General features: G+C 39.1%; 2 protein-coding genes across 3 annotated transcripts; both read right to left on the bottom strand.

Moving 5' to 3' along the window:
* Positions 1 to 8,318: 8,318 nt before the first annotated feature.
* On the bottom strand, positions 8,319 to 9,461 carry LOC112193635. 2 transcript variants are annotated; one of them, XM_024333845.2, is made up of 4 exons: positions 9,308 to 9,461; positions 9,002 to 9,128; positions 8,773 to 8,895; positions 8,319 to 8,649 (listed from the first exon to the last, which is right to left on the bottom strand). In XM_024333845.2, exons 1-4 carry the CDS (start codon positions 9,316 to 9,318, stop codon positions 8,503 to 8,505), a joined length of 408 nt encoding a protein of 135 aa, XP_024189613.1. In that variant the 5' UTR covers positions 9,319 to 9,461; the 3' UTR covers positions 8,319 to 8,502. The 2 variants fall into 2 exon arrangements, with proteins under 2 accessions (XP_024189613.1, XP_024189614.1); XM_024333846.2 differs by having other exon boundaries at positions 8,319 to 8,640.
* Positions 9,462 to 11,202: 1,741 nt separating this feature from the next.
* LOC112194383 lies at positions 11,203 to 11,718 on the bottom strand. The gene is made up of 2 exons (XM_024334632.1): positions 11,524 to 11,718; positions 11,203 to 11,460 (listed from the first exon to the last, which is right to left on the bottom strand). The coding sequence occupies exons 1-2, from the start codon at positions 11,716 to 11,718 to the stop codon at positions 11,203 to 11,205; spliced, it is 453 nt and encodes a 150-aa protein (XP_024190400.1).
* Positions 11,719 to 12,366: the final 648 nt, after the last annotated feature.

Raw genomic sequence — 12,366 nt, 5'->3', positions numbered from 1 at the left:
GGTCCGGACCCCACAATTTCCTAAACAATCTCAATTAGCTTATAATTTTCCTTAATTATACCCTATTTATCCTTAATTTTATTAATGGAACCCCCCCCCCAACCTCTCTGTAATATAAGCAATGACTTCATTCAAATTTTGTTGTTTGATAATTTTTAGGGTTTTTAATTGTTTCCTTTTGCGTTATCTTATTAAATCATATTTGAAATGTGTTCAAGTAAATCCAGAATATGTGTCTGGCCCAAACTCGAGGTTACTTACTCTAGTTGACATAGGGTTTATATTAAAGATATTCTCGGAGAATTTTAGGAGATATCCAATCAATGTACGATTATGTTTCCAAGTACAACTCTATCTCTATGCTTGTAATCCTCTATATAAAGAGACTCCTATTATCAATGAAAGCATGACTCAATTCTCTCCCAATTCAGCTTTCCTTAAACACGTTATTAGCACGAAACTTTAACCCTGAAACCCTAAATTCGTAGCCTTCAAACCCTAGCCACCACCGCCGCCGCATATAAAGGCCTCAATCCCAAGATTCCAGAACCGGCTGCGGAACCACCAGAACCGGCTGGAAAACTACCGAACCGGCCATCGGAAGTATCGAACCAGCCCTCCAAGAAGAAAAAAGAGGGATCCCTGCAAGGGTTCACCACCTCCGGACCTCCGATTGCTACCAAATTTTTCCACCAGTAGCTCCTCAACCCTAGGATTCCGAAACCGGAAGCAAAACCCCAAAAATTGGTGCGGAAATAGGTGAACTGGCTTGCCAAAAACCTGCAGAAGAAAGAAAAGAAAGAGGAAAAAAAAAAGGGAAAGGAAAAGAAGCCCAGAAGCCCAAGGTAGAGGCCCATTGATGCAGGTCCACAGCCACGTCAGCAACAGGACCCATGCCACGTCATCAGGGGAACCCACAACCACGTCAGCATAGGGACCCACTTCCACGTCATCACACCAAGCCAGCATCAAGGACCCACTGCCACATCAGCCCACGATCAACGCCGGTCAACACCGTCGGTCAACCATCGCCGGTGATTTTCCGGCGACTTTTCAGGCCATATTTTCCAGCTACCTATTTCGAGTTTTTTTTTTTTTTTTTTTTTTTCTAAAAGTTCCCCTTTTTTAGAGTTTTTACATTTAATTTCTCTTCTTTTTCGGGGACTTGCGACCTCCCTTTCTTTATCATAGGGGAGACCAAATTAATCCTAACTGTGGGGGTTCGTGCTCACTCCAAGCTTGGAGCTTGTAGAATTGTCCAAACTTAGAGTTTGTTGAGATAAAACGATCGACCGCAAACATCATTGTTTCGATCTAATCCAACCCCTCTTGAAATCGAATTTCTTGGAAGCAACTACACTCGGAAATTCCTAATTTCTTGGAAGCGACTACGCTCAGAAATTTTATTTGTTTTCATGGTAGCCTTTTTCGCTCTGAAACTAACCTTAATTTCTTGTTCTCTTTCAGGATGAGTAACCTGAACAAATTGGACTTTGCTCCATTGGGAACAACTAGCTCTGAATATCACAGGTGGGTTCGTGATGTCCGCCAGCATCTCAAGGCCGATGGAATCCTCGACACGATTCTCGAGCCTAGCCAGGACGTGCTAACTGTCGAGCAAGCTCAAGTTTTGGAAGCAAATAGAGCAGCCTTAGAAGCAAATAAGGCGAAAGCCATCATCCTAATGACTCGTCATATGGATGATTCACTCCAGTACGAGTGTATGAATGAAGAAGACCCCAAAAGGTTGTGGGTCTCACTCGAAGATAGATTTGGCAACGTCCATGACTGCCTGCTTCCTGACCTAGAAGTGAGATGGCATAGCCTCCGCTTCTGTGATTTCAAATCAGTTTTTGACTACAACTCGAAAGCACTTCGCATTAAATCCTTAATGGAATTTTGTGGTAAAGAGATCACAGATGCGATGTTGATTGAGAAAACTCTCTCTACCTTTCCCGTCTCTACATTGATGGTTGCTAAGAACTATCGAATCGATGTTGCGGCAGGACGGATCACAAGGTTTCATGAGCTCATTGAAACTGAAAAACATGACAACATCCTTGTGAAGAACTATAATTCGAGATCCGTGGAAACAGAACACATTCTGGAATCCAATTATAGTCGTGCCTCTAAGAGATGGCGCCAAGAGTGAAACCTTAATCTTAGGGATACTTCTGGACGTTCTGGTCCATATAATTGCTCTACTTGGGAAGGTAACCGCCAAAATAGGCGAACACGGAACCGAAGAGGTAAACGTGGAAAGAGAGAGGGAGGCAACGGCTCTGGCCATGTTGGTGGCGCCACCAACACTATGAGCTATCTAAATGACGCTTTCAAAGCGCCTCAATCAATGAAGTTTGATCAAAGAGATGTATGTTCTCGATGTGGAGTGTCTAATCATTGGACACACATTTGTAGAGCTCGTGAAGAAATCATCACCGCCTACAAAGCATATTATGAAGCAAGAGAAGCTCACTATATGGAACAAGAAGATGATCTAAAGTGAAGGGTTGAAGACAATAAATCTGGCTGGGATCAATAGATCGCCAATTCTGTTTAAGTCTTTATTTTTCCAAGAGATGTAATAGGCAATTGCTGTATACTTTGTAGTAAATGCCAATGGTTTAAGTCTATCTTGAAAGTAGGCTCACCTAAAATAAGTGTGATATCTAGGAAGGTTCTGATATTAGTGGTAGTTAAGCGAGCCTTGCTCCTAGGGCCTAGGGCCAATCTCACCTATGAATAGCCAACGGATTCTATGCAAAAATGCATGGAGAGAACGGAAATGAGTTCCTTTGAAATACCTCTAATGATTGCGAACAAAGGTGCATCTTAGAGAAGTTTATGTGTCTCTTTAGTGGACTCTATGTCACTATTCGAGCTATAAAATTCAATAAAGTTATGAGAGAAGATCTCTTAGATTTAGACACATATTGGCTTTGTCACGGTAGGATAGATCATCCTGGTCATGATATGATGATCCGACTACTAAAGACTTCACATGGACATCATTTCTTTAGAGCGAAACGAAGCATAATCAAAAGTTGATTTTTGGACTAAGTGAGACCGACGCAACTGCCTAGGGCACCACCTCCGCCCACCACCAGCCTAGAGCTGGCGCAGTCCCTATCCATGACGCCATGGATGGCGTCCATCATGGTGATGGCGCCCTAGGTGATGCTGCAGTCACCAACTTGCTTCAAATAGTGTTTCAGACGCTCAGGTCCAACCAAAATTCTCATTGGTTGCTTCTAAAGCCTCTCGCTCATTTTATAAAGCCCGTTCCTTAGGGAAAGTAGGACTGAGACCGTCCTATGCAAAGGATATGAAAATACTCATTATGTTCTTACATAGAATCCATGGGGATTCTATGGACTGATTCAACCAACTTGCAGACATTTAAATATCTCATGATATTAGTTGATACGCAAACACGATGGTCAAGTGTTGTGCCATTGTCCACCTGTAAATGCTGCTTGGGCTACACTCCTAGCAAATATCATATGACAACGGGCTCACTCCCCGGAACATCCTAATTCTGTCAATTGGACTTGACGATGATAGAGAGTTTACATCGAAGATTTTCGATGGTTATTGCATTGGGACTAATGTTGGACATTATATTCCCATAAACACACTCAATTGGTCTCGCGGAAACGACTACGATGGTAGTTCGGACATTGGTAATGTGCACTAATTTCCTTATATCTACTTGGGTGATGCAATATCGCTTGCAGTTATGCTAATTCGTCTACGACCCACTGCCACTCAATCTATCTCTGCGTTATAGCTAGTGACTGGGTACAAGTATTATACTTACGCATATTTGAGTGTGCCATTTATGTAATAATTGCACCGCCACAGTGCTTTATAATGGGTCCTTACAGACGAATGGGCAACTATTGGGGAGATTGCAACTTGTTAATTGCTATTGCAGTAGTTTTAGATCCTCGATACAAGATGAAGTTCATTGAATTTTGCTTTCCAAAAATTTATTTGGGTTATGAAGCTGAGAGACATATTAAGGCTATGAGGGAATCTCTATATCAGCTTTTTGAAGAATATGTTGCTGTTTATAGTTCTAAAGACGGAGAAGTTTGCACTTCCAGTGTTGTTACTGTTATTGATAAGAAATGTATCACTAAAAGTATAGCAGAATTTGATCTTTGGGCTCAGCAAATGGATACAATTGAACCTCTCAAATCTGACCTGGATGTATATTTGGAAGAAGGTCGTTATACTAATAAATCTGATGTGGAATTCAATGTCTTGAATTGGTGGAAGACAAGCACTACCAAGTTTCGAGTTTTATCAAAGATGGCAGGTGATATATTATCCATTCCCATTAGCACAGTTGCTTCTGAATCAGCTTTTAGTGTTGGAGGTAGAGTCCTTGATCAATATCGGAGTTCCTTAAGGCCAAATACAGTTGAAGCCTTGATTTGTACTGGAGATTGATTACGTTGTGAGTATGGAGTTTCTACATTAGTAAAGGTATTTTTTTTTTTTCATTCTTACTGCAAGTCTTTTTATGTATGTAACTTTTTGCAAGATTGTTCTTCCACTAATCATGTTTCTTTTATTCTTTTTTATAATATAGGGTGATGATGATTCAATGGAAGAAATCTGCTTGGAGTAAAGGTATAACACGTAGTCACGTACTGAACAATCTTCTTACTTACATAAAATCATATTGAACAAACTTATTTAAAGTTATTAATATATATATATATATATATATATATATTCTTTGTTTTATAGATGGTGAAGATTCGCTGGGAGTTTGCTTGGAAGGAAAACTAAAGATACAAATAACCCCCTTTGAATCAATATGTTGAAGGCCCCATTCTTATTTAATTAGTTTAAGTGCAATTTTGAGTTGGATTCATCATTTTGAGTTTATTCTAGACAATAAAAGGGATTTATATGATGGTGAGACATCAAATTTGGTTTATTATTTTAAATTTTCTTTCTATCTTTTTTATTTTTTAAATTTAAAGTCAAATGAGCCAAGCCGAGCCTATTCAAGCTCGAGCTCGTCCAATAAATCAAGCCGAGCTGAGCCTAGCTCGGGCCTAAGAAAAATATTCAAGCAAAGCCGAGCTTGAGCATGGAAAAAAAATTTCAAGCTTTAGCCTGACTCGAGCTCGATAAAAAAAAAAAAGAGCCGAACATGATCACCTTGGTATTCGCTCCGGCTCGGCTTATTTACACCCCTAGTAGGGGACACGTGGTATGGGTTGGCCAATCAGGTTCTTAGAAGGGGGTATTTTAGGTATTTCATTTTAAAAATCAGGGGGCAGTATCGAAAATCAACTTTCCTAATCTGCTAGGGAGTTACCTAATCCTCTATATATAGGCCCCACGGTTTCCTTCTCATCTCAACACTTCCCACGGCCTCAAGTATCAACTCTCTGCAAGTTTCCTACTCAATTCAGAAACCCTTAAACTTTCATGTTCTTTCTTTCATCTCTATCTACATCCAGAAACCCTCAAACTTTCCTATTCTTTCTTTCATCTTGATCTACATCCAGAAACCCTCAGACTTCCTTATTCTTTTTTTTCATCTCGATCTACATCCAGAAACCTTCAAACTTCCTTATTTTTTCTTTCATCTCTATCTACATCCAAAAACCCTCAGGCTTCCTTATTCTTTCTTTCATCTCGATCTACATCCAGAAACCGTCAGACTTCCTTATTATTTCTTTCATCTCGATCTACATCCAGAAACCCTCAAACTTTCCTATTCTTTCTTTCATCTCGATCTACATCAATTCAATTCAAATGGCTTCTTCTTCAATTTCTTGTTTCATGAGCCTAGAAGACCTTGATGTGGTGGTTGTGAAAACATTCCACCCCACTGATTCTGATTTAGTGGGAAGCTATCTCTACAACAGAATCAAATCCCCAACCCCAATTGCAAAACAAACATTCCCTGAGATTGAAATATATGGCACCATAGGTTTACCACCGTGGGATATATGGAGAATTTATGATCCTTCCAAATTTCCACATCAAGATTATATCTATTTCTTCTCCCAGGTCAAGAAGTTGGGTTCCCATTGTTTTCGCAGAACTGGCTACGATGGGGGCACATGGAGCTAGACAGAAGCTGCTAAACCTGTCTATGTCAGTGGAATTGAAGAGCCTTATGGGAAACTAAGGAAGTTTAGATACGAAAATAACAAAGACAAAGACTTTGAACACCATGCTGCTTGGTTGATGGATGAGTTCACCATCAACCAAGCACCCGATTTGGCTTTGTGCTGACTCAAAGTCAATGATAAGGAAGGAGGAAGAAAAAAGAGGAAGAAGAGTTCTGCTGAGACTAATGAGGATGAGAATCACAGAAAGACAATGTCTTTCAAAAACCAAAAACTTGAACCGAAAAGAGTTCAACTTCAAAACAACATGTGTGAGCAACAAAAGGGAAGTGCCTCATTTAGTCGTACTAGCACTACACAGCAACTGCCCCCACAATGTGATGATCATGATTACTGTGTGGATGAGAACCTAGTGTTCTCTCCAACTGGCTTGGTTGATGATTATCATGACATTTTGAATAGTGATCAGTTTATGGCTTCTCTTGATCAATGGTATGAGGAACAACAACAAACTCTACAACAACAGTCTTCGGATTTTTCACTACTAGTGCGGCAACAACAAGTAGAACCTAACAACAACTGTGAGGAACAACAACAGCAACAAGATGAGCAGAAACTGCTGCCTTCTCCCTCTCTTGTTCACGAGCAGCAGCTCTGTGGTGGTTTTGATATGATGGTTTATGGTTATCATGACTTTGATATTGCACTCGATACTCCCTACTTACAGTCTGACGAATTTAATGGATTTGATCAAGATCAGCCTAAAGCACTGTATCAGTATTCTGACGTTTTGTAGTGACAAACTTTCTTATTTCTACATATAGAGTTTCTTACAATGGTCAGCATCAGTATATGGATAATTGACCACAGGCATTCCTCGACTCCAACTTCTTCCTCCCCTCGAGGCAACTTCTTTTGGCGGCCAAGTTCAATGTATTGGCTGGACTACTGCTTGTATATTTTAGTTTTAGCTAGGGAGCTCTTTGTAGATTTCTTTTTTATTCTGAACACAGTAATTAATTACTAGTTACTATACTACACTGTAATGTAATTTCTCTTCAAGGAAGTCAAATACTTTGCATTTGTTTTTCACTCTTTAGTTGGCTGTTACACTTGATCTTTGTAATGTAGTGTGTACATGTACTGCACCATTTTCAGTAACACGAAAAATTATGAATCATGTTCAAAGTGAATCTCAACTGAAAGGAAATATCTACTTCTGGCCAATTCAAGATCACATCTTGCAACTAAAGTAATCCAAATTATTGGTTTCTGCTCAAGTTTTCTTCATCTAGTAGTTTCAACTTCATATACCTGAATTCTGTAACCTAGAGTATGGTAATGAGAAAGCCAACATCAGGCACCGGTTTAGGTAAATTCAACGTTTAACTATCAGTTATATTTGTACACACAGAATTGTGAGAGGGATATATGTTACTGCCAACTCTTCAACACTCTGACTGCATCTTTGGTGTAGTGTTGGAGAACAGACACTGAATGAAGTGCATCTGTTCCTAGTTCGAGAACAGAAATAAGTTGTGTGTATCATCATAGTCACACACCAGAGTACAATTGTATTTGATAATTAGGGCAATGATGCAGACAGCAATATGATCTCAAACGTTACCAATAGCATATAATCTGTTCATAATTTTAGGTGACCATTCATCTGTTCATATATGATTCCCCTCAATTATTTCCTGCTACATGAAGTGTGGTGGCAAGTCTGGTGAACTAAAAGTGAATGTGTTTTACACGTACATTTATGGGGGTGATCGGAACTACTCTCAACAATGGTCCAGAGACATAAACATGCGTTTCTAGAGTTCAAGGACTTGAAACATAGATCATTCGGAGACTCAAGATTACTGTCCACCTCCGAGGCTTGTTCTCGTAGAGTTTTGAAATGAACAATAACAATCGGTTGAAAAAAAATATGAACACCTCTGCAACCATTTCTGTATTAAATTTTGACCAATGTATCGTCAGCATCATCAAACCTATTGTTTTCATGTTATCAACCAGCAATTTCAATCATCTCCATCAAACCTATCGTTTTCCTTTAAATTTTTGTCAATACAAAACCTTTTAAAGCCTTTGTTTTCATGTACCTAAACCTTTTAAAGCTTCTGTTTTCATATACCGTTGTAACCATGTAATGCAAATGTAAATTCACGACATTCCCATTTCTTACTGTGACAACAGAACATGTACTCATTCATAATACTGTAATTCCAGTCATTCACTAAAAAGACTTGGCAAATGATTCTTACAAGTTACAAACAATTTTGTTAGTCATTTGAAAATCTGCAATCTTATGCCAACCAACACATATGATGGGTACATAAAAAGGTACAACTGAGAGGTGAGATATACATCAGACTATTTCGGAAGTTTCCTATTGCTTTTTATGCAGTCTTGAGTTAGGGGAGTTACAACGCAAGGGTGAGAGAGGTTGTCTTGCTGATTCTTGGTCACTGAAATCGATCTTCCCCTGAATCGGGCTGCTGCTCATCACCTTAGAGCTAGATTTTCGCTTGTTTGACTGCAAAAGGGGAGAATGCATAAAATTAGATCCTACTACAATTTCATGGACATGAAATGCCAAGGAAAGCATAAGAGCATAGTAAAACATGCAATCAAAGCTATTCTTCTCCCTTTCTCTCACCTTCGTTGATACATCAGTATGCTTTCCATCAGAACCAGAATTGTTTCTTTCCTTGCGGTACTGCTGTAGTAATCTTTTGTTAGCTTCATCTAACACTTTGTTTTCTTCTAAAAGCAATTTGACCTGCATTCATCATAATATATATGGGATATCATTAGTTCATTACACTATATCAGGTTTGACATGGAAGTGGAAGAATCAATATTAGAAAACGTTCTACTCTTCTCACCTCCTCTTCAGCAGAAAGAAGATTGATCCTTAGATGTTCTTTATCCTTCTCAAGTGTTTCATTATTCTTCTTAAGTGTTTTCAACTCAGCAACTAGCGATAAAACTTTTTGAGATGACGGCCTCAAGCTGCCATGTAAACGAAAAGAAATTTTAAGCATTCTTTGACTTCAGAAAATAGAAATTGACACCCATATATCAGCAGCAGATGAAAGTAGACTGGGCAATTCAAAATGTCGGCAGTAAAACAATAATCTGCCACAAAAACGACTCAAAAAGGAAAAATGCATAGTGGTAAACAAACTCACCCATTCCACATATTTAGCAACCTTTGACATGACTCATTTCAGCTATTGGCCTCCAAAAATGAACATGCCGCCCCAGTCTCATCTTTGGTTGATGTTGCTAAAACAGACTCCACTAGTTTCTCTTCAACAGGTGAGCCTTCAGCAGATGAATCAACCTTCAACATAGAAATATTCATCAGCCTTCGCAAAATCACAGTAAAAGAGACTCTGACTCATAATACCTATTTTTCTATATCATCATCAACAGGAAATACAAAATCTGCCAAAGAAGTGATTCTTACTGATATTTAAGCCTGTTTTGCAATTACAAAATCGAATCTTATTTGATTGATAAAGTGATAATAAGTTCTACATGACCTTTGTAACACAATACCTAAATAGGTTAACCATATTTGCAGGTATATTATGTCATGTTAATTGTAGCTAATAATCAACTGCCCGTATGCAGACATTGCTAACTGTCACTAATACGTTCAGTGGGATAACAATTGATATTCTTCATATACATTCCGCATGATCTCTCATTAATCATTATACAACCAATGAGTGGCATACGATGGACTCAGTGACTTACATTCTAAACCAATCTGCAATTAGATTCAAATTTTTCCAAAAAACAACAACAAAGCATGCATTAAGACAATCAAATTAACTTCTGACTTCATGTTTTAAAAAATTGGAAAATAAAATTCATGAGAAACGAGATCAAGTTTTCCATAAATGCTAAAATTTTGTTAAGAGTGAGATAGAATTATAGAATGATACATCTTTCTAGAATCCTGGTCCCAAATATACACAGTTGCAGCACTGAATCTGAAATGGAAGGGACTAAAGCTTAAATTTAGGTTAAACTGCCAATCTTATACACACAGTTATATTAGAATCCTGGTCCCAAATATATACAGTAGCAGCACTGAATCTGAAATGGAAGGGACTAAAGCCTAAAGTTAGGTTAAAGTGCCAATCTTATACACACAGTTTATATTAAGCTTCCCAAATTCCACATCTAGCAGCACTCTACTGAGATGGAAGGGAGTAAAGCTCAAGTTTGAGTGATAACGCAAGTTGTCAAACTCTGAATCCTATACACAGTGTTCAGCAGATACCCCTAACTGGCTTCACATTTACTCTCTTGAAAAACTGACAACAGGTTAAGTTTTTACAAAGGATTGAGATAAAGAGGGTACCATTAGGCATATCTCTTCAAAACCAATTACCAATAAGGCAATAACTGATTACTACCCCTTAGAGCAAAAATATGCACATTGAACTTTTGCAATAGCAACAAAGGAACATGAGAACTTCTGATTCATGGCTAGACACGTCCTACATTGAAGAAAACTAATATTTTGGTACAACTTGATGGCTTCAGTTGATTGGGCTCATACTTTGCCTTAAACACTATTATTCCCATCAAGATCAAACCAAGTTTACATACAATGTATTGTAATAAGTATTCTAAATGCTTGAAAGAAATTGGCCAAGAAAACAAGAATAGAGCACCGGGTGTGTTTTTAGTGGAGTTATAACTTTAACCTTACAATCTGAACATCAGACAAGTTCAGCAAAAGCAGCAATCAAACAATTTCTCCTGTCATCCAATGGAACATGAGTTGCCGCACATAAAAGATTATGAAGCACAACTATCCAAACTATTTAGATTGTTCTAATTCAACAAATGAATTTCATAACAGAATGCCACAGGAATCATTTCAACAAGCACAAAGGAAAAACAACAGAACTTGAGTTCTCGAATAACCTTGCACAATTAATGACTCTCACAGCTAATTACCAAAGAATCAAATCAAACAAGTCCAATTTCATTCAATCCATGAAAAACTAATAACTACACAAATAAAAGATAGTCAGAAAGAATTATCGAAAGCCTCTCGTATTCATTCCTTGTAAAACTTCAATTCTTCCCACAATTCTCCCAGTTCATCCTCCAACTCTTCGACCCGAAACTCAGCCTCCTTGGCCCTCTGGTCTGCCTCGTTTCCGAAATCCATCAAAGCCTCTCGGTCATGATCATAAAGCGAGCACTCCTTCTCCAACTTGTTACACTGACTCACCAGATGCGCACACTCTGCCGCTAGTCTCTGATTCTCCTCCACAAACTTCCTCAAAGCCTGAGCGTTCATACAAGCCTCGGCCTGAAACCAAAAACACATAAGCAACCCAACCAAATAAACCAAAAATTCAAAACGAATGCGAACCCTAGATCGGTTCAGAGCTTGATCCTTCTCCTTCAATTTGGCGAGTAGAACCGTGTATTGGTCGCGCAGCCGTCGCTTCGCGGCTTCCGAGCACCGGAGCTTCAATTCGAGAGTCTGTGCGGACACGGGGAGGCCGAGGGTGTGGTCAATCGACTCTCTGATGTAATCGTCGACTTCTTGCGGAAGAGGATCCATTCTTGCCGGTTCTTCATATCGGAAACCCTAGACCGGCGAAAAAGTTTGAAAATTAGAAGAAAGAATGAGAGAAATTGAAAGCCTAAGGGTTCGATCCAAGGGGGTTGGTGATTGGGGAGAGTCTGAGAGTGAATTGAAACACTAGAAGGATTGGAGATTTGGGGTTTGGGGTGTGGAATCGAAAGGTCGGGTAAGTTTGGGAGTGGGAAAACTTTTCGCTCTCAGGGCTTTTAAGGGAAATTGATTTTGGTGCGGGCTGCGCATTTCGCATTTGAAACTCTAGCCGTTACCATGGGAGGAGGAGGGAAAAAAAACTGTGGTTGGTTTGCCTAAAAATCTAAAATACTATTGCGAAATAATATCGAAAATAACATATAATTGTGCTTTTAATTTTGGCTGACTTGGGTACGTTGTCAACTCCACACAACTTGGTCTGGGTCAGAATAATGTACAGCTCTCGACTTGTGATCTCTTTGCTCGCGATAATGAACCGACCGTGATCTCCAGCGTTCGGGCATCGAGTTGGTAGAGTCTGAACCACCTTGACAGCTCAAATCTAACTATGAACTTTGGTTGCCTAACCAAGCTTCCACATCAGCAAAATTACAAAGAATAGAAAATTAAGTTTTGGTGTTTCTGGCGGATTTT

The sequence above is a fragment of the Rosa chinensis genome, chromosome 3 (assembly GCF_002994745.2).
Source record: "Rosa chinensis cultivar Old Blush chromosome 3, RchiOBHm-V2, whole genome shotgun sequence".
NCBI classification, from domain to species: Eukaryota; Viridiplantae; Streptophyta; class Magnoliopsida; order Rosales; family Rosaceae; genus Rosa; species Rosa chinensis.
The sequence above is the reverse complement of the archived record's forward strand: the minus strand, read 5'-3'. Positions and strand labels throughout refer to the sequence as shown.